General features: G+C 39.0%; 1 protein-coding gene and 1 long non-coding RNA gene across 6 annotated transcripts in view; both read right to left on the reverse strand.

The window, feature by feature from the left end:
• The window catches only part of LOC140614153 (uncharacterized), a 35,284-nt gene extending 26,535 nt beyond the window's left edge, over window positions 1-8,749 (reverse strand). For both annotated transcript variants that reach the window (XR_012015048.1, XR_012015049.1), the window contains exon 1: window positions 8,635-8,749. This is a non-coding gene — a long non-coding RNA (uncharacterized lncRNA). The remainder of the gene's footprint in view (window positions 1-8,634) is intronic.
• A 6,475-nt stretch (window positions 8,750-15,224) lies between these two features.
• The window catches only part of GADL1 (glutamate decarboxylase like 1), a 163,553-nt gene continuing 159,946 nt past the window's right edge, over window positions 15,225-18,831 (reverse strand). For all 4 annotated transcript variants that reach the window (XM_072793100.1, XM_072793098.1, XM_072793102.1 and 1 more), the window contains one exon: window positions 15,225-17,026. In XM_072793100.1, the coding sequence (XP_072649201.1) occupies window positions 16,853-17,026 (174 nt within the window). In that variant the 3' untranslated portion in view covers window positions 15,225-16,852. The remainder of the gene's footprint in view (window positions 17,027-18,831) is intronic.

Raw genomic sequence — 18,831 nt, forward strand, 5'->3', positions numbered from 1 at the left:
AGGGAGAATTTATTTATTTATGTTTGTATTTGCCCTAGCACAGGGTGCAAAGTCAATTCAAAGGAGACAGGATAGTTCTTTCAACATATGGTATTAGAGAAACCAGGAGTAATTATGCAACATAGGTGAACCTCAATATATAACACACATTTTTATATAAAAACGAATGCAACATGGATTATAGATATATATGTAAAGTTATAAAACTTCTAGAAGAAAGCAGGAGAAAAATCTGGCTGACTTTGAGTTTGACAATGAGTTTCTTTGAATGTGACACCAAAAGCATGACCCATAAAAGAAAAATTGACAAGCTGCAGTTGGTCAGAATTTAAACTTCTGTTTTGTAAAAAAAAATGGTAAGAGAATGAAAAGATAAATCAAGGGTTGGAATAAAATATGTTTTTTAAAGATTTTGTTTATTTATTTATGAGAGAGAGAGAGAGAGCATGAGCACAAGGATGAGAGAGAGAGAGAAGGAGAGGGAGGGGGAAAGAATCTCAGGCCAACTCTTCCTTCAGTGTGGAACCTGATATTGGGCTCAATCTCAGGACCCTGAGATTATGATCTGAGCTGAAACCAAGTCAGATGCTTAACCAACTGGGCCACCCAAGCACCCTGGAAGAAAATATTTTTAAATTATATTTATGAGAGAGTACTTGTATTCAGAATCTAAAAAATGGGCAAAATACTGAACATGAAATTCACCAAATAAAATAGATGGATGGCAATAGATATATACAAAAACTCAACATTATCAGTCGTTAGGGAAATGCAAATTAAAACCACAAAGACACATCACTATACAGGCACTGGAAATGCTCATTGAAGGGATCAGAATATGCCACCTTAAAATATGCCACTTTGGCATAAGAGTAATTTCAAGCTGAAGGTAAGTGAGAAATAGCAAACACAGGAGGAACTCTCTTCCTTTTTCCTTTCTGCCAGAAGCAAGGCACATTTTCCCTTTTACAAAGGAAGTATATCAGCTGAAATGATTTGAGTCTGTATAACAAACCTTACTGAACAATCCTTATTTACTATTTATTTCCTAGTCCCCTTCTCACCACTTACTTTCCTCCCCAAAAAGCTGAAATACTCTTTTCCTTTGTCTAATATCTTCCCCACATTTTATGACCCTTTGATAAAATGGTATATAGGCCTCTGGGTCTAACATGCATGCAAAATAAATCTTTGTCCTGTTAATTTGTCTTTTTTCAACTAATTCACAGGTTCCAGTACTGAACACAAGAGGGTAGGGGGAAACATTTTTACCCCTCCTGTATATCCACAAAAACACTGATATCACTAAGTGCTTGTAAGAATATTGAGCAACAAAAAGTTGCATAGACTGCTAGTGGGATATGAACTGGTATAGTCATTTTAGACAATCATTTCGGAGTTTCTTGTAAAGTTGATGATATACTTTCCATATTACTTAACAATTCCTTCCTAAGCATTTAGTCAAACATTGAAAATTTATGCTCACACAAAATCCTGTATACAAACATTTATAGAAACTTTATTTATAATTGCCCTAGGCTGGAAATATCCAAGAAATCTTTCTTTCTTTTCTTTTTAAAGATTTTATTTATTTATTCATGAGAGACACAGAGAGAGGCAGAGACACAGGCAGAGGGAGAAGCAGGCTCCATGCAGGGAGCCCAATGCGGGACTCCATCCTGGTACTCCAGGTTCACACCCTGAGCAGAAGGCAGACACTCAACCACTGAGCCACCCAGATGTCCCTCCAAGAAATCTTTCAACAGATAAATAGATCAAGAAACTATGGTATATGCATTTGAAGGATTACTACTCAGCCAAAAAATGCATGAACTATTTGTTAACATTACAACATGGGTGAATCTGAAGGGCATTTTACCAAATAAAAGTTGCTAGACTCTACATGCAACATTTATATGATTCCATATACATGACACTATAGAAAAGGGAATAATATGAGATTATTGGTTGCCAAGACTTAAAGGTAGAGTAACTGATAAGGGACCACACAAGGAAATTTTTAGGGTGATGTAATTCTTTTATTCCACAGTTTCAGATATCTGACTATATGCCTTTTTCAAAACCCCCCACAAAAATAAACCACAAAGGGCTAATTTTACTATATGCATATTTTAAAAACTCAAGTAGGATGGCAGGGCAATATTAAAGAAAAAATTATTCTGACACTGGTTAAAATGTCAAGAAAGACGTTATTCAAGACTATGGCTATAAAAATACCTCAAAAAGGGAGAGATTAGGTTCAACTTTGAATTCAAAGACAGTTATTGATTGGTAGCCAATGAACAGAATGAGGGGGGTCAGTGAATTGAAAATTATTAAGAAGAGCCATCAAGTTTTGGCAGGGCTCTTGCCTAGCTGACCTGACAAAATTCTTGCTAGTGGCATGTCAAGACAGACATCAAAGGTGGGGGATGAAGAACTTGGTCAGAAACCAAATCAGGGATTCTTTGTAAACCTACTTAGTGGGCTTATTACTGAAACTAGATTCTCAGTAAAGATAAACGTAGAAGTCCAAAGTCAAAGCCTAGTTGAGAAGAGAGCTCAGAAGGGCCCATCAAAGTTTGGGTGAAGATAAACTCTTTGCCAACAACCAGAAGAGGATATAGTATAAGACAAATAAATCTAATTGAGTAGCAAATATGGGATACAATGTCACTGAAGGGGATGGGGGAAAATGTACTAAGCTAAGAGACTTTGGGGAATAAATTTTTGGCTCAATACTGTAAACCTAAGGAAAAAAAGAAATCTTCATAAATACCATACTCTAGTTGGTAAATTTGTTTCTTTCAGGGGCACAATAATGCAGGTTAGCAATTCCGAAATTAATTTATGTGTATAGTACAATTGAACAAATAAGTAAACATATTATAACTAAGAAAAGTCAGATTTTGTATTGTTAGAGAATGAACTTATAAATAAGCAGGGCAGAGAATGCTAGAAAGAACCCTGTAGTGTTGGATTAGTATTGATGACATCTGTGTGAATTAATGTTCATATACATACTTACACACACATATGATGCATTCACATTAAATATGTGTGTGTGTAATATATATAAATTGTATGTGTGTGTGTGAGTGTAAGTGTAGTTAGGCTATGATACATGGATATGTTTCCTATTCTGAGATGCTCTAGATGCAATAATACCCCAGTTGTAACCAGAACCCTTAAGGGTCTACATATTGGCTTCTACAATTCTGTAATGATAAGAGCCAAGGCTTCATGGAGAAAGGCTAACTCTAGAGCTGAGTAATGAAAGATGAGCCTAGAGTGTCTGGTTGTACGAAAGGGTAGGGAGTACTTTAAAAAAAAAAGAAATAGGAACATGTCAAAACGGCACAGGAACCAACCTGTACAAGCTCCTAGTGGTCAAAGCTGGGACAATTTGAGCAGCAAGATAAATAACAATGGTACAAGGTTATGACTAAGAGAACAAAATGTGTATCTATGAGTCCATACAGACATACATAAATGACAAATTAAATAAATAGGGGGAAAAGAGACAAGCCTTCTTACAAAATAATTCCATTTAATAAATATGAAGGCAAGAGGGGGATAGAAAATCACTATTAGAACATCCAAGTAATAACTCTGTAAGGCAGCATGCACTGATAAATGATAAAATCAGTGGGTAAAACTTTAAGGAGAAATAGGATATGTGCGTAGCCTTAACATAGCTCCCCCAAAATATTTAGTAATCACTGCTGGTGCTTTTAACATATGTCTGCAAATTCTTTGACAATCTCTTCTCCAGAAGACAGTATTTAATTCTCTTCCATTTGAGTGTGGCCTGGACTAGGTAACTTAATTTTAAGGACTAGTATACGAAAAGGAAGAAAAGAGTCACTTCGCAGTGGAGAAGCCTGGTAGCCACCACTATAACCAAATAATTGAGGTTAATATCACTAGGAAGAAACCAGTAAACAACTCACATGTCTGAGGCTAAGACTCATTTTTATCCCATCGTTGAGACAAGGCCCTTTTGAGTATTCTACTCAGTGTCCTGTGAATCATAAGGTTTTCCACTCTCATGATGGGAGGAAGCAGACCAGGTAGTGGCACTGGGTACTGTTTCCTCTAAAAAATTCTTCAAGACAGTTCTTTCTCCAGCCACAGGCAGTTTCTTTACATGCACATGCCAATCAGGACTCTGTCAAAATACTCAGGGGAGAAAATCTGTTTTTGGATTTCCAGAATTTTCTTGAGCTTCCTCCTATCCAATGTGTTTGACCCTTGAATGACACAGGAGTTAAGGCTGCTGAACCCTGCACAGTTGAAAATCCCCCTATTACTTCTGATTTCCCAAAAATCTTACTAATAGCCTACTGTTGACCAGAAGCTTTACCCATAACCCAGTCACTTAACATATTTTGTATATGTATTATAGACTGGATTCCTACAATAAAGTAAGCTGGAGAAAAGAAAATGTTAAGAAAATCATAAGGAAGAGAAAATACGTTTACAGTACTGTACCATAAAAAAATCTGTATATGGGCAGTGTGCCCAGTAGCCTCATGGATCTGCCTGTTGCTTCAATGGTGTTTGGAGAATCAACTGATGAATGGATAAAGAAGATGTAATACACATATAAACACACACACACACAATGGAATATTAATCAGCCATCAAAAAAATGAAATCTTGCCATTTGCAACGATATGGATGGAGCTTGAGTGTATTATGCTAAGTGAAATAAGTCAGAGAAAGACAAATACCATATGCTTTCATTCATAAGTGGAAGTTAAGAAAGAAAACAGATGAACTCACGGGAAGGGGGAAAAAAGAGAAAGAAGGAAACAGACCATAAGAGACTCTTAATAATAGAGAACAAACTGAGGGTTGATGGAAGGAAGTGGATGGGGGATGGGCTGATAATTGGTGGGGATTAAGGAGGGTACTTGTTATGATGAACGCAGGGTGTTGTATGTAACTGATGAATCACTGAATTGTACTCCAGAAACCAATATTGCACTGTATGTTAGCTAAAATTTAAATTGAAAAAAGAAAAAATCCCTTTTGTATCCTGAAAACAAATATCCTATTTTCTTCTAAAAAACTCAATTTGGACAGAAGAGATCCCCTTCTTTTAGCATCCCCCCACTCTCCAACCTCTTTTCCTGCTACCACATCTGGAGACCATCTTCTGAGCCATTCTCTACCTTCCAAACCAGCCAACACAATTTTTTCGCTTCGCTCCTTATTGCCAAATGAGTTCCCAGATTGCTCAGAATTAATGCATTGAAGTGGAGGCTGTCCCTATCTGCTTCTTGGTCAAACTCCATCTGTAGAGGCCTCCTACACCTACCTCTCTCTGGGCTTTTATCTCACCTGCCATGATGTGGCTCAGGACAGTGTGGGCTATTTTTCCTTGAGTTTGGTGAAAGGAAGATGAAGATATGGGGTTTTAAAGATGCAAACCCAGCACAGCTGCTCTGCCCTCTCTTCCAGGACATGCAGAAGCTGCCTCAGAATAAGTGGGGTAAAACCTTGGATGCCATGGGAGTCGCCATGGTCCTAGAAGAGAATCTGAACCCTTTTGGATCTGCATGTCCTGGATTCTGCCCACAAAGACCCCCATCTCCTGGAGTTCTTGGAGAATAACTTCCTAGATAAGAAGGTGAAACTCAAAAAAAAAAAAGTGAAACTCATCAAGAAAATGGCGACCACATGATGAACTTCTGTAGGCTGGCTGGCCCCCAGGCTGAGCTGGACAAGTATCTCTTCAAAAAGCTCACTCTCATGCAAGACTAGGAGCTTCTGAAGCCCAGTGGCCCTGGAGGGGTCCCTCTGGCATCCCCCTAGTATCAGGGCTTTTGTTGAGCCTCTCCCTGAAGCCACTAGGCAACTATCTAACCACCCAGGAAACTTGTGCCAAACCATGGGCCAAACAGAAGCAATTTAGTTCTTTCAGAAAATACCCTTATAAGTGGACCCATATAATTCAAACCTAACTGTAGTCTGTCCCATACCTTCTAGCTCCCCATCCTTCTGTTCTCCCAAACTGGCCTCCTTAAATAAGGAGTTAGCTTGCCTAACTGAGCTCCACTTGGGATTCCCTTACCTGGGCCACACTAAAAACTTTTCAGAAATATGAAGCAGTATGTGGGTTCACCTCACCGGCTCCCTATTTCACAGAAATCACTATCCTTCATTGCCTGATATCCAATGTCTTCAAAACTGCTATTTCATATATTTTGTTCAGTTGTTTGGTTGTTCCATACAGAAGGGTAAATCTGGTTCCTTGAACCAGGTGAGACTGTTTCTCCTCCATTTCACCACTGAAACTCACTGGGATCAACTTTCTACCAAGCAGGGAACTGATATGTAATCTAACTAAATCTAGAATATGCTTGACTCCTGTCATCCAGAGTAACAGTTGCTGAGTATTTGTTTTATTTTCAGGATTTAATGGTTATTTTAGATGGAAAAGACAAGAAGGGATTTCCGAGAAAATTACTCTTCAAATTAAGAAAAGTCATCAGCGCTCAATCAAGCTCACAATGGGGTCCAAAGTCATCCAAACATACAGCTCCTGTTCTGAATTCAGCAAAAGCTTTGATGAATATTCATTGGATCTTTTCTTATTTTGAAAATAAGAACGAAAGGCAATCCATTTAGATAGGATGAGGCCCAAGACTGGAAGCCATTCAATTATCATTACAGCTGGGAGCATCACACAACACTCAGCATGGAATTTGAGATTGGCCATAGCAGCAAAAATGCCAGTCCTTGGTTTCTAATTGCCAGGCAGTTTTCTAGGAGATAAGTTGGCATCTTCCTGAAGTTATCTTTCAGTTTTCATAAACAATGGCAATTTATGATTGTTAGCTTCTTTCAGTTTCTTCATTGTATCACATCCCTCTTATTGCAGGCTACTTGCTTATACAAATCAGATTCACCCACTTGTCTGTCAAACTAGCTCCCCTTCAAATTTCTCTGGGAATAGCAACTAATTTTTCATTTTTTAAAAAATATTTTATTTATTTATTCATGAGAGACACAGAGAGACACAGAGAGCGAGGCAAAGCCATATGCAGAGGGAGAAGCAGGCTCTCCACAAGAAGCATGATGTGGGACTCGATTCCAGAACCTGAGGATCATGACCTGAGCCAAAGGCAGATGCTCAACCACTGAGCCACCCAGGTACCCCAACAACCATTTTTTCATTTACTCAGAATTGAAGACTTGCATCAGTCTCTCACAAATTCCTTCATTAATTATAGTGCAGCTGACTTTGGCCCTTTAGGAGAGTGTGATCCACACTCACATCACACACATTAAACTGCTGACTTGAAAAGGTGAAATTCAAACATTAGCTAGTATTCAGTTAGGAACATTGGTACCGATTCGATCTCATTTAGAAGTTAAGCTTTCACAGCTCTGTCAGACCCTGTTAACTCTACCTTACTCCTCATCATTGGTATCTGGATTTTGTTATTGAGGCTTGACCTCTCCAGCATTCAATCCATGCTTTTCCCAAGGTGAAGAGTGTGTTGATGCTACTAAATCACTGCATTCCAGTTAAAATCTTGCATTCCCTTCCTGGTTTCATAGGAAGCCAGCCCCAGTCCTATAACCTTATGCCTTCAACCTATACCTGAGCCCCAGTCTATAACCACACACACACACACACACACACACACACACACACACACACACACGGGGGGGAGGGGAGAGAAAGGAGAGAAACTAAGAGTAGAGCCTTTGCCTTAAATACTCTACTGAGATCTCATTTCCATATTTTTATAACACCAACCAAAGCAGGTAGAGAACACTATTGCTACAGCATAAATATGCAGAATTAGGCACATGATTTTTTTTTCCAGTGGTTTAGCTAGCCACAGAAAGGATGGAACAGATCCACATACTACATAATCTTCTTATGTGTAATTCCCAGGATCTGCTCTTTACCAGTGATTTTTCCTATGAGATGTGATGCAGAAATTCCCACCTGCAACTATAACGGGTGCCCAGAACTTGCAGATGGTGGAGAATGCAGAACATATTTTTACAATTTGCAGACTAGATTAAGAGGAACGTTTGTGCTTTTGCCTGGCAGGCCAGCAAGTCTCTATAATATGAATGTGAAACCTCCCTGGAAGACATGCAAGTTGGGTTGTGTAGTTCTTCCCTAAGGATGTGAGAAATACCAGAATTGATCCACATACTCCAGGGGAATAGCCAGTAAACACTAAGTTGAGGCTGTTGGTCTCAGGATAAGAAAATTCCTCTCTAGTAGACTCAAGTCTGGGAGGCCTTAGGGAAACATGTGTTTGGGTTTTTGAACACTTGACCTAATCAATCAACTAAAAGTCCAACACATATGTTGATTTTCATATAATATGAAAGACATTTTTTTTATACTTAGCATTCTGCAATGGGACATTAAGGTCCTGTTCTAAGAGCAGGGATAGGCAGAGGTCATAAAGTGCCCCCAAAACATGCATTGTTCATCTCCTTCCTCACCCAGCCCACTAGGAGTAGGGGACTCCACCTATGCATTTCCATAATGGTGTAAGAACCTTCTTACCCCTTGGTCTCCAGCAGAATACGAGCTAGCCCAAGAAAACCTAAAGCTTCCAAATACCAGAATAAAAATTGTTTAGGACTCACCATTCACTTGAGGGACAATCTGTGACCTTTTGTGTTCTACGTCGTTATCAGCCACCAGGAAGAATTGCAGAATTTTGCCAGCGTGAGCTGGTATTAGGCAGTGCTAGTGAAATGTTAACCAGACTATAACTTGTGATGCCCTAAGGTAGGTGTGGCTTTAGTCCCACGCCCTTGTGAGAAAATATTTAGAAATCAAAATTATAAATTATACTTATTCCAGTAAGAACATTTTTCTGAGATAAGTCAAGTCTAAATTCATTAATTCATTTTTAAGAGGAAACTGTTCTTTCTCTGCAGGAGCTCATATACTAACACTTGGCATTTCAGTTGGTAGCATGCTTTTTAAGATTAACAGTGACTTAAGAGTTTTCTCTCAGGCAGAAGTTAGTTACTTTATGTTTATGTATCCAAATGTTCCCTAAATAAAAATGCTCTCTCTCAAGGCACATTAAAGCCCTTACCTGCCAACCTTCCTTACTGCAACAATTACTTATTGAGCAATTACTATGTCCTAAGCCCTCGATATATATCATAGTCTTATTTTCAAAGCATATAGAGATATATAATTACAAATACATACAGTCAAAGAAAATTATAGGGAGTTTATTTATATTGATGCAGATCCGCTTTGGGCAAGCAGAGAAGGTATCCCTAAGAAACTGAGACTCAAGCTGAGATTTGAATTGCATGCAGAAATTTAGTTAGGAGAAGGGGGGAAATAGCATTCTAGGAAGAGAAAGTACCACATCCAAAAGTTTTGACATGTGGAGTAGCATTCTAGGAAAAGAAACTACTACATCCAAGAGTTCTGACATGCAGCATTTGGAAAAATACTGGCTTTTCTGGCTCGCAGCAGGAGGGAAGTAACGCAACATGAAGTTGAAACTGTATGGGAGTTGAAAGTAGGCAGAGCCTTGGCAGCCACTGGCAGAATTTGATCTTTATCCTGAGAATTGAAGTCTCTTACCTCCCTGTAGCTTAACTACGAGGGCCCAGAACCAAGATGACTATCGTCAACATGATTTAAATGTTCATTTCAGGAGATTCTCGCTCAGAAAGTTAAGGTTGTAAATCAGCGAAACTTTGCTGTTTGCTTTAGGAAATTCCTGCCAACTAATTTATCCAAACATTTGACTCATCTCTCCCATCAGGACAAAGGAATGCTCACCTGCAAAAGCAGCTTGCTTATCACACAACAGTTTATTTATCAAGCCTTCCATCAAGACTCTCACCTTCCTGCACCCACCAATCCTAAACTATCCCATGATGAACTGTGTCCCAATCAGTTGGAAGAACCACCTTCAGCCACCAGCACAGATGGAAAGCTTGTAAATATCCTCCTCTATTTCCTCTCTTCTGAGACATCTTTAAAACTCTTTCAAGGCAGGGTTCCCTGTGCTCGGTAGAGCCAAGAAACTTAGCTTTGCTTGACCAACAGGTATTCTGAAGGGTTTTTTGCAAAGTTGGCAGTTGTCAACCCTGGGGGCAAATGAAGTGAGAGATCAGTTTTGTGGTCTAATCTGGTTGCAATTTGGTTAAGTAGATTAGACAAAGCTCAGAGCCAATATGTGGATGCAGCAAGAGGTTATTGCTATAGTCCAGAGGAGAGGTGAAAGAAGTTTGGAATTTGGACAAAACAATGGATGTGGGATAAATGATTGGATCAGAGACATGTCTTGGAGGCAAATCCAACAAGGCTTGCTCATAGAACAAACAGGGGAGGGAGAAAGGGAGACAAGGTATCAGGCATGAATTACACATTTTGGTTTGCTACACTAAATAGAACATGATGTCATTCACTGAGATGAAAACAGAGACAAAGAAATGGGATTGAAGAGGGATGTAGGATTAGAGTAGGAAATCATGAGTCAGTTTTGGGCATACTGAATTTGAGTGAGACACCCGAGGGGAGATGTCAAGTAAGCATTAGCACAGTGGGCCTGGAACCCAAAAAAGTCTGAAAACAAAGAAAGGACCAAATGCTCAGAAAATACTTATTTTCACCTCCATTGTGGTCTCTGTAAAAATTTCTTACTATTTCAAGTCCAAAGGCTTTCTCTACAGCCCTCCAACTTCAAAAACAAAAATATTCATGTCAGAAAATTCCTATATTCTGATTTGAGAAAGGTGCCAAGTCAGTATGATATAATCATTGCCCTCTGAGACCAAGCTGGTACTTGATGCTTTTGCTTGCCAAGTAAACTGTGGGATGCCGGGCACAGTCAGATGGTTAGTATCAGCCCATGATGACTCTTTCCTCTCCATATAGCTAGAGCAGCGTGAAGTTTATAGCCTGGGCTCTGGAGTGAGGTGAATTTATATTTGACCGTTGGATCTGCTACTCACTAGTTCGGTAATCTTGGAGAATTTTCTTATACTATTTGAGTCCCAGGTTCTTCAAGTGAAAATGAGACTAACAATCATTTCCACTATGATGGCATTTCATGAGGATGGTAAAGGTACTGGCAGGCATAGCACTTGGCTGTAGTATGGGTTCAGCAAACGTTAGATATTGGTGCAATCATCCTTGGTTCTCCACATTAGAAGTTTCTCAAACATGTAAAATCTAGCCATGAGAAACACCACACCTGTAGGACTAAGAGGTTAAAGAAACAGGATGCCTACATTATTTTTCTAATTTTTGGCTACTGCTTTCCACATACATCCCTCCCTCCAAGGACCTCTATTTTCAGTGTCTGAATATTCAATGCTTCATTTAACTAGTCTCATCTCAGTAAAGAAGGGAGTGCAAAACAGAATGCAGGTGGAGAGCGTTCATTTTTCCTCATATGTGACCCCAATTGAACCTGGGGTTGTCTTTTGTGCTGTGAGGTGATTTTTCTCTGGAGAACTGGGCAAGTGTTCCTTTACTGTAATCCTGCTATTTGAACAGGCTCCCTAAAGCCAGGAGCTTTCTGAAAAGGGGCTTTTTTATGCATCCAGTTGGATTAAGCAAGTGTTATCTGACTTTTCTTGAACTAAACCACATAAAAGATTTCTTGAACAAATTTGAAAAAAAAAAATCAAACAATTTCTAATTTTTTGGAATGAATTCCCACAAATCAAGCTAGCTCAAATGGAATGTGATTGAGGTAGGGAGACATAAAATTGGTTCAAACTGGAATCGGGCCAGTTCTAATTATTTTAGGTGAGTCCAGATCAGTTTAGATTAAGAGAAATAAAGCCGGTCCAGAGAAGGTTAAATGGAATCTAAAATCATTTTTTCCCAGCTCAAAATTGGCTCTAATTGAGTAAAGGGGATTAAGACATTCCAAGTTGTATCAATCCATTTGAAGTTGGATTAGATAAATGTGAATGGGGCAAAGCTAACTTGCTCAGCTTGAACCAGCCAGACCAGATTCCAGTTCGAATGGAATCAAACTTTATCAACTGAGGTTAATTTCTGAGCTGTCTAAAAATAATGCTTTCAGAACTGGTGCCACTCAATACATATGTCATGGTGGCAAAAACTACAGGTTGTCTCCCAGCATCCATTTCTGCTATTTTTCTTTACCACCATGAAAACTACTTATATGGTTGCGGACAGTAGCACATCTTAGCTTTAAAAACACACACACACACACACACAAAAACCAACAAAAAATATTAAATTTCCCATTCTTCCCTGAAGAGAAGTTGTGGTAAATTAAGGGGTGGTGGGTAGCTTCTGGGAAAGTTCCTTTCTATCACTTGCTGCCTGAAATGTGGAGATGGCTAGAGACACAGTGCTCAGATTATACCCAGGAGTAACACTTGATTGAATACACCTCTAAGGATTGCAGAGTGAAAATAGGGAAGGATCTGGGGTTCCTGACAGTAGGATTGGGATACCATCTAGCTGTTACAAAAGCCATCAGAACCCCTCCTAAATCTCCCCGATATTCACCAATCCTGGTCAAGGCTTTGGTTGTAAGCACCTGTATTCTCTGCTTGAAGACCAGAAAAGGCCATGGAAGCATGATTAGGATGGTCAAGGAGCTAACGCTCCTGGGATCAGCTCCCATCCAATTAATTCACCAATATGCTAAATACCCCATTTTTCTTAGCCCTCAGATGGGACATCTCTGAAGTACATTTTACTCTCTTCCCCAGAGGTCATAGGCAGCATTAGTCCTCAGTTGTCACAGTATTAATTTTCTCACTCATGTTCACTATCCAGGTATCCTTTCCTTCTATCTAACACTGTTCTCACTATCTCCTGAACAGTGTTTCCTGGGATTGCCAAGTGAACAGGCTGCTTGCTCTCAAATCCTTGTCCATGTCTGCTCACAGGGTAACCAAATGTAGGATACTATCTCCTGATTATCTATGTTGGGACCTCTTTTGAACTGAGAAAAATAAACCCTTCCAAAGAAACTAGAATTAATTGGGTTTTCTATTATAGGCTTCTACATCTCATCTTCTTTGATCCAGTTAGCAATGAAATACTTCTTTCAGTTCAAATCCCTTTATGTTACTAGATATTTTTCTAATAAAGAACCATTGTTAAAAATCAAAAGCCCAAAGTGGAATTTGAAAGCCTTTTGATTGACTAGAATCTGAATTGAATATTAAATCTGATTGAATATTGAATATTTTAAATGCTTATATTTAGCAAATAAAATTTCAGCAAATAAATGGCCTCTACATGGACAACTCTAAAGGAAATCTCAGTTTTCGCTTGACCTGTCCCCAACATTTGATATGGCTGGTCACTCTGTCCTTCCCCAAAAATGTTTCTTTACTTGGCCTGTGAGTGACCACTCTCTTGGTTCTTTCTCTGCCTCATTGACTGATCTTTTTAAGTCTTCCTTGCTGGTCCTCACCATCCTGAGCTGAAGTCCCAAGGGCTCAGTCCTTGCTCTAATTCCCCTTTATATCCATGGGCACTGTCCAGATGAACTCAATTCCATAATGGGAAATCACATCCCTATGCTGATGGATCTCAAATTAGTAACTTTAGCTCCAACTTCCCCCTGAAATTGAGACTCCAAAGTAATTCCTTACATCAGATCTGATTGGCTGGCATAGGAAACTCAAATTTTACATGACTAAACCAGGTAAAACTACTTTTTTGCAGTCCTTATCTCAGTGATGGAATTCCTTTCTTATAGTTGCCCAAGATGAAAGTATATGAAACTCTTCAGAATTCCTCATTTCTCCTGGAGCACTCTGCTCCATCAGCCAACGCTATTAGCTCTGCATTTATTTAATTTAATTAATTTATTTTTGTCTTTGAGAGAGGGAGAGATAGAACAAGTCCTGGGTGGGTGGGGAGAGGGAGATAGAGAGAATCTCAAGCAGCCTCCATGCTCAGGACAGAGTCCAACATAGGACTCAGTCCCACAACTCTGGGATCATGACTTGAGCTGAAATCAAGAGTTGGACACCTAACTTACTGAGCCACACAGGGACCCCTCAACTCTACATCTAAATGCCTCTAGAATTGGACCCCTTTACATCACTTCCCTCACTGCAACTCTAGTATAAACTATTATCATTTCTTGTTTGAATTGTTGTAATTATTTCCCATTTTGGTCTCCCTGAATTCACACTGCCCATGGGCACCTTACTCTCTAAACAGTAATCAAAGTGATCCTTCTAAAATCTAAGTTGAATCTCATCAATACCCTGTTTAGATTCTCTAGTGTATTTCTGTCTTAACCTAAGTCCCCACCCACAGGGCCCAGGGTACTGACTTTCAGATACTTCTGTGACTTCGTCATCTGCCACTCACCCCATGATTCCATCTGCTCCAGGCTTGCATATCTCCACATTGGTCCTTGAACATACCACAAACGCAGCTACTCAGGCCTTTCACTTACCATACCCTCCACTGGGAATGCCCTTCCCCAGATACCCAGATGGCTCCCCACTTTGTTTCCTTAGTTTCCCCTCAAATGTCACCTTATTAGAGAGATGGTACCCCAACCAACTTCTCTCCAATGGCACACCTCTCTCTCCTTTCCATTTTTTCCCTCTTATTCTCCTTAATTTTTCTTCAAAATCCTTATTATCATATGACTTGTTACATATTTACTTGTGGATTGTCTGCCTCAACTAGACTGAAAGCCTCTAAAGAGCAGTGACTTTGTCTCAATCACTGCATATCTCTGGCACCTGGATCACTGCCTAGGACACCATAGGGACACTATCAATGTGCTCAATATGTGAATGGATTATTACTTTTATTGAAAAATTATTCTTGACCATTCAGTCAAATACCTGATTGGGTGTGGCATATTTGAACACCTGAAGGAAAAAGGAATGGAATCTTCAAAGTGTCTATTAATACTTGTTCATACTTTCATTCATCAAAGAACTATCATCTCTCAAGAAGAGGCCCAACAGGATCTGAGCTGTGGCTATTTGGTTCCCGAGGCTTGCCATGTAGAGGGTGGAAGACTAAACAAAAGACAAATCCCTACTTTGCTAGAACTGCTTTTTCCATTCCATTCAAGGTGTTAACTCAGAAACAGACAGCTTCCAACCTGCTCCCTCAATTCTTTAGCTAAAGTGCCAAAGGAAATCAATTTCCTTCTAAAATGTATTGAGACAACCCAGTAAGGAGGGGATGACAGGAAAAAAAAAAAAAAGTCACTAACACTAAATGTGTGCTAATGTTGCTTTTTATTTCATTAAACCAGAATTATTGCAAACATCAATTTCAGGAACATTTTATGTAGACATCACAACAAAAAGAGCAACAAGGTAGGTAAAACACACTCAGTCACAAATAGTTATCGCCAGAGAATAAAGTAATTCAGAGAAAGATTAAAATATTTTTTGACCAATGGAGCTATTGAGAAACCACATATCCTAAAGTGAAAATATGGAATAAAAACAAACAGTACACATTTGCTTTTTACTCTTCAAATTTAATCAACAAAAGCTAATGATATTGTAATATTGTATGAAAGGTTATTGAATACACTAAGTCTAATTCTTAAATGCTCTTCCATCTTTTGCCTTCCAAACCAGAGTTCTAATTAGATTCACAATCTTACCTGGTTTTACTCTGCACCCACACCTCTGAATTCTGTTTATTTCTTAGCCAAATAGAATTCTCCTAGAAATCCAGGACCAGGATCAGAGATAGAATTATAATCATCCACTCCCAGGAGAAATGGAGGAGGTGTTTTTACTGTAAGGCCTCTAATTCCCAGATTCTCTGCCTAATATAAACCACTTAATAGTCTACAATGACGATTCAAAGCTTGAGAAAGGGAATGTTGTATAACCCTGGACTTCATTCTGTTTATTTTTTCTAAGCAGAGAACAAGATAAGAAATGGGCCCCCTCACACTAAAACAGGTACACAGTTAGATATATCTGTGCCTAATGTCTACTCCAAGCTAATGACACAAGTGCTTTGGGAAGTGAATTGAAATTATTGCTTTGATTGAAAGGGCCATGCTACAACACGTTTGTTTTTACCCTTACCTCTAATTTAAGTAATTTAGAATAGATAATGGTTAATTTTAGCTTTTGAGAATAAGCATTCAGCTGCATAAAAGATATATCTTCATAAAGCAAACATCTTAAATAGTTTCTCCTTTTAAAAATAGTTTTGATATACTTCTGATGTCCCTAATGATTAGTGCTACAGATGCTCAGCCATATTTTCAGACACTGGTTCAGGGACCACTGAAATGTTAGGTAATTCTTTGCTGGAAAAATATCAGTTATTATTCAGTCTTTATAAGGTTTCACTAAACTACTGGTTCTCAAATTTTACCTTGCCTCAGAATCACCTGGAAGGCTGGTTAAAATATGCCAAGTTGCATACCCAGAGTGTCTGATTCAGTAGGTCTGGGGCGAGGCTGAGAATCTGCATTTTTAATGAGTTCCCAGGCAGTGTTGATGGTGCTAGTCTAGGGACCACCATTTTGAGAACCACTGCTTTCAACTATGAATTTATATGTTCTTGAAAGAACAATGGAAGCTTAGAATCCAGGCCCTATGCAGTACTTACTAAACTGTCTTCCAGGTGGTATCCTAAAGACAGTCCTTGAGAATATCAATTTTTTACTTTCTCCTTTATAATAACAGTAGTGCCCAGGCAGCTAAAGAGTCCTTAACACTATTTCCTTAGCATTTTTGTTTTACCAGGCCATGCCAGGGAGTTTTTCCTACTTCTCACCAGAAGGGCTGCCATCTCTTCTGTGTCCCCAGATGCCCTGGTTCTCTAAGTCTCCCCAGAACAGGACCCGTGTCTCTGGGGAACCAAAAGCCACAGCTACATGTCTCTCCCCAGGAGGTCTATCTCATCCAGGAGGAAGTCCATGTCCTCCCTGCTCACTTGAGGGCTGATCACCACTTGGCGGAAGAAATTGACCTTCCCCCGGTGGGGCTGGTAGCCCAGCATCAGGCTTCCCTTCTTCATCATCCGCTCCTTAATGGCTGGGGCCACCTGCATGGGGTGAGAAGAGGGAGGAGGTGAAAGACCTGAGCACATTCCAGCTGCATTCCAACCAGTCACGTGATACCCACTGGCATCCACTGTGGATCCCACTCCCTCACACACATCAAGGCCAATATTAATAACAATCTACTGAGAACTTACAGCATATGAACACTGATCCAAGGCCCTTAGATAAATTAATTCATCTAATCTTCACAGTAAATTCACAAGGGAGATACAAATATCCCCTTTATGGATGAAGAAATTGAGGTTCAAGCAGATTAGACAATCTGAGGTCCCACGCTCGGTAAAAGTAAGTGAAAGAACAGGCAGCCTCACGCAAGCACAGACTCTGAAACCTAAATCATCATGCAATGTTGTCTCCTTCAAAACAAATCGGGTGTCCTCAGGAAGCACAGGTTTAAAAGTGTCCAATGGTACATTCCCAACTTCGTCTGAACTAAAAAATGCTTCAGTTCAGGCATCTTAAATAAAGAAAATTAGTCTTGGATGGGAAAGAAACACATACACAAAATAACAGCCTTGCATTGATAGTCTACCAAGGAAAACACGAATATGGATATTATTCACAGTCCTCTTTTGAAGATTAATAGTTTATTAGTTTATTAATAGGATATGTGAAACACAAACACTCTTTTATTAAGAGGTGTAAAGGTAGGAATAAAATAGGAAAACCATACTTTCAAGATTTACAGAAAACACGGCGAGAATGAGACCTGATAATCCAAATGCACAAATTTTTCTAAAAGTTTAATGTTTGAAAAAATTGATCTAATTTAAGAACCATCTGGAAAAATCAGTCTGTTTTCATATCGGTAGTGTGACCACCCAAAAACTAGGTTATAAACTTTTAAAGTAGTGAAGTTGATCTTTGAAACACTAAGTTAAAAAAATTAAGCGTGCACTCTTCCTGGCTTGGAAAGGCAAGCAAAAATTTTCCATTTTCCTTTTATTTTAATTCTTTCAAAATTTCTGAGCATTCCTACTTGAATGTATAATGAGACTATAATGAGTTTCTGTCCTTATCTTCTCAGAAAGATGAGACTTAGTTAATCTGGAAGGGAAGAATGCATACGTAAATAACACCAAGCATGATGTGCTTTGAAATTCCTTAGTTGAGGGGGGCATAAATCTCAGTTCCCGGGGCCTGTCTCAGAGTGTGAAGATCCCACACCTCTCTAGTTTTTAAACACACTGATGTTTTGCCAGATATACTCCTGAAAACAAGCCTTCACCTGATATTCAACATAATCTTGATCTATTACAAAGTTTATGGAAAACATGGGTGTTTTAGACCTCTAGAGGTATGATATGTTGGACTCAGCCACAGAGCCTTCTCAAGGGATGTGAGGATAATTTCAACTAAGTAGTTTTTTTCTCTTATGTGCTAATTTTAGAACCTAAATCTTGCATAACATGGACTACACTATGCCTCAACAGCAAAAACAAACATCCATTAAGCACAACCACATTGCCATTCTAGCAAAGTATTGGAGTTCTCTCGCTGTATAATGAGACATAGAAAAGAAAATCTATGAGCATAAAAGGGAAAAAAATGTAGACAAAGAAGATGAATTCAGAGGTCAAGTTAATGAAAAAATATAGACCATCAAGTTCTGTAGGTTTCTGGAAATGTGTCACCGATTTTATTCTGAGCTCTTTAGAGATTAGAAAAATAGGGTTAAATAAAAATCATCTCTAATCTCTTTGCAAAATTTAGTGACAAATGTTCAGTGGATTCAGAAAGGAATCAAGGAGGTAAGTCTCTACCTACTCAAGCTCCATGCATATCT

Source organism: Canis lupus, chromosome 22, assembly GCF_048164855.1.
Source record: "Canis lupus baileyi chromosome 22, mCanLup2.hap1, whole genome shotgun sequence".
Lineage (NCBI taxonomy): Eukaryota > Metazoa > Chordata > Mammalia > Carnivora > Canidae > Canis > Canis lupus.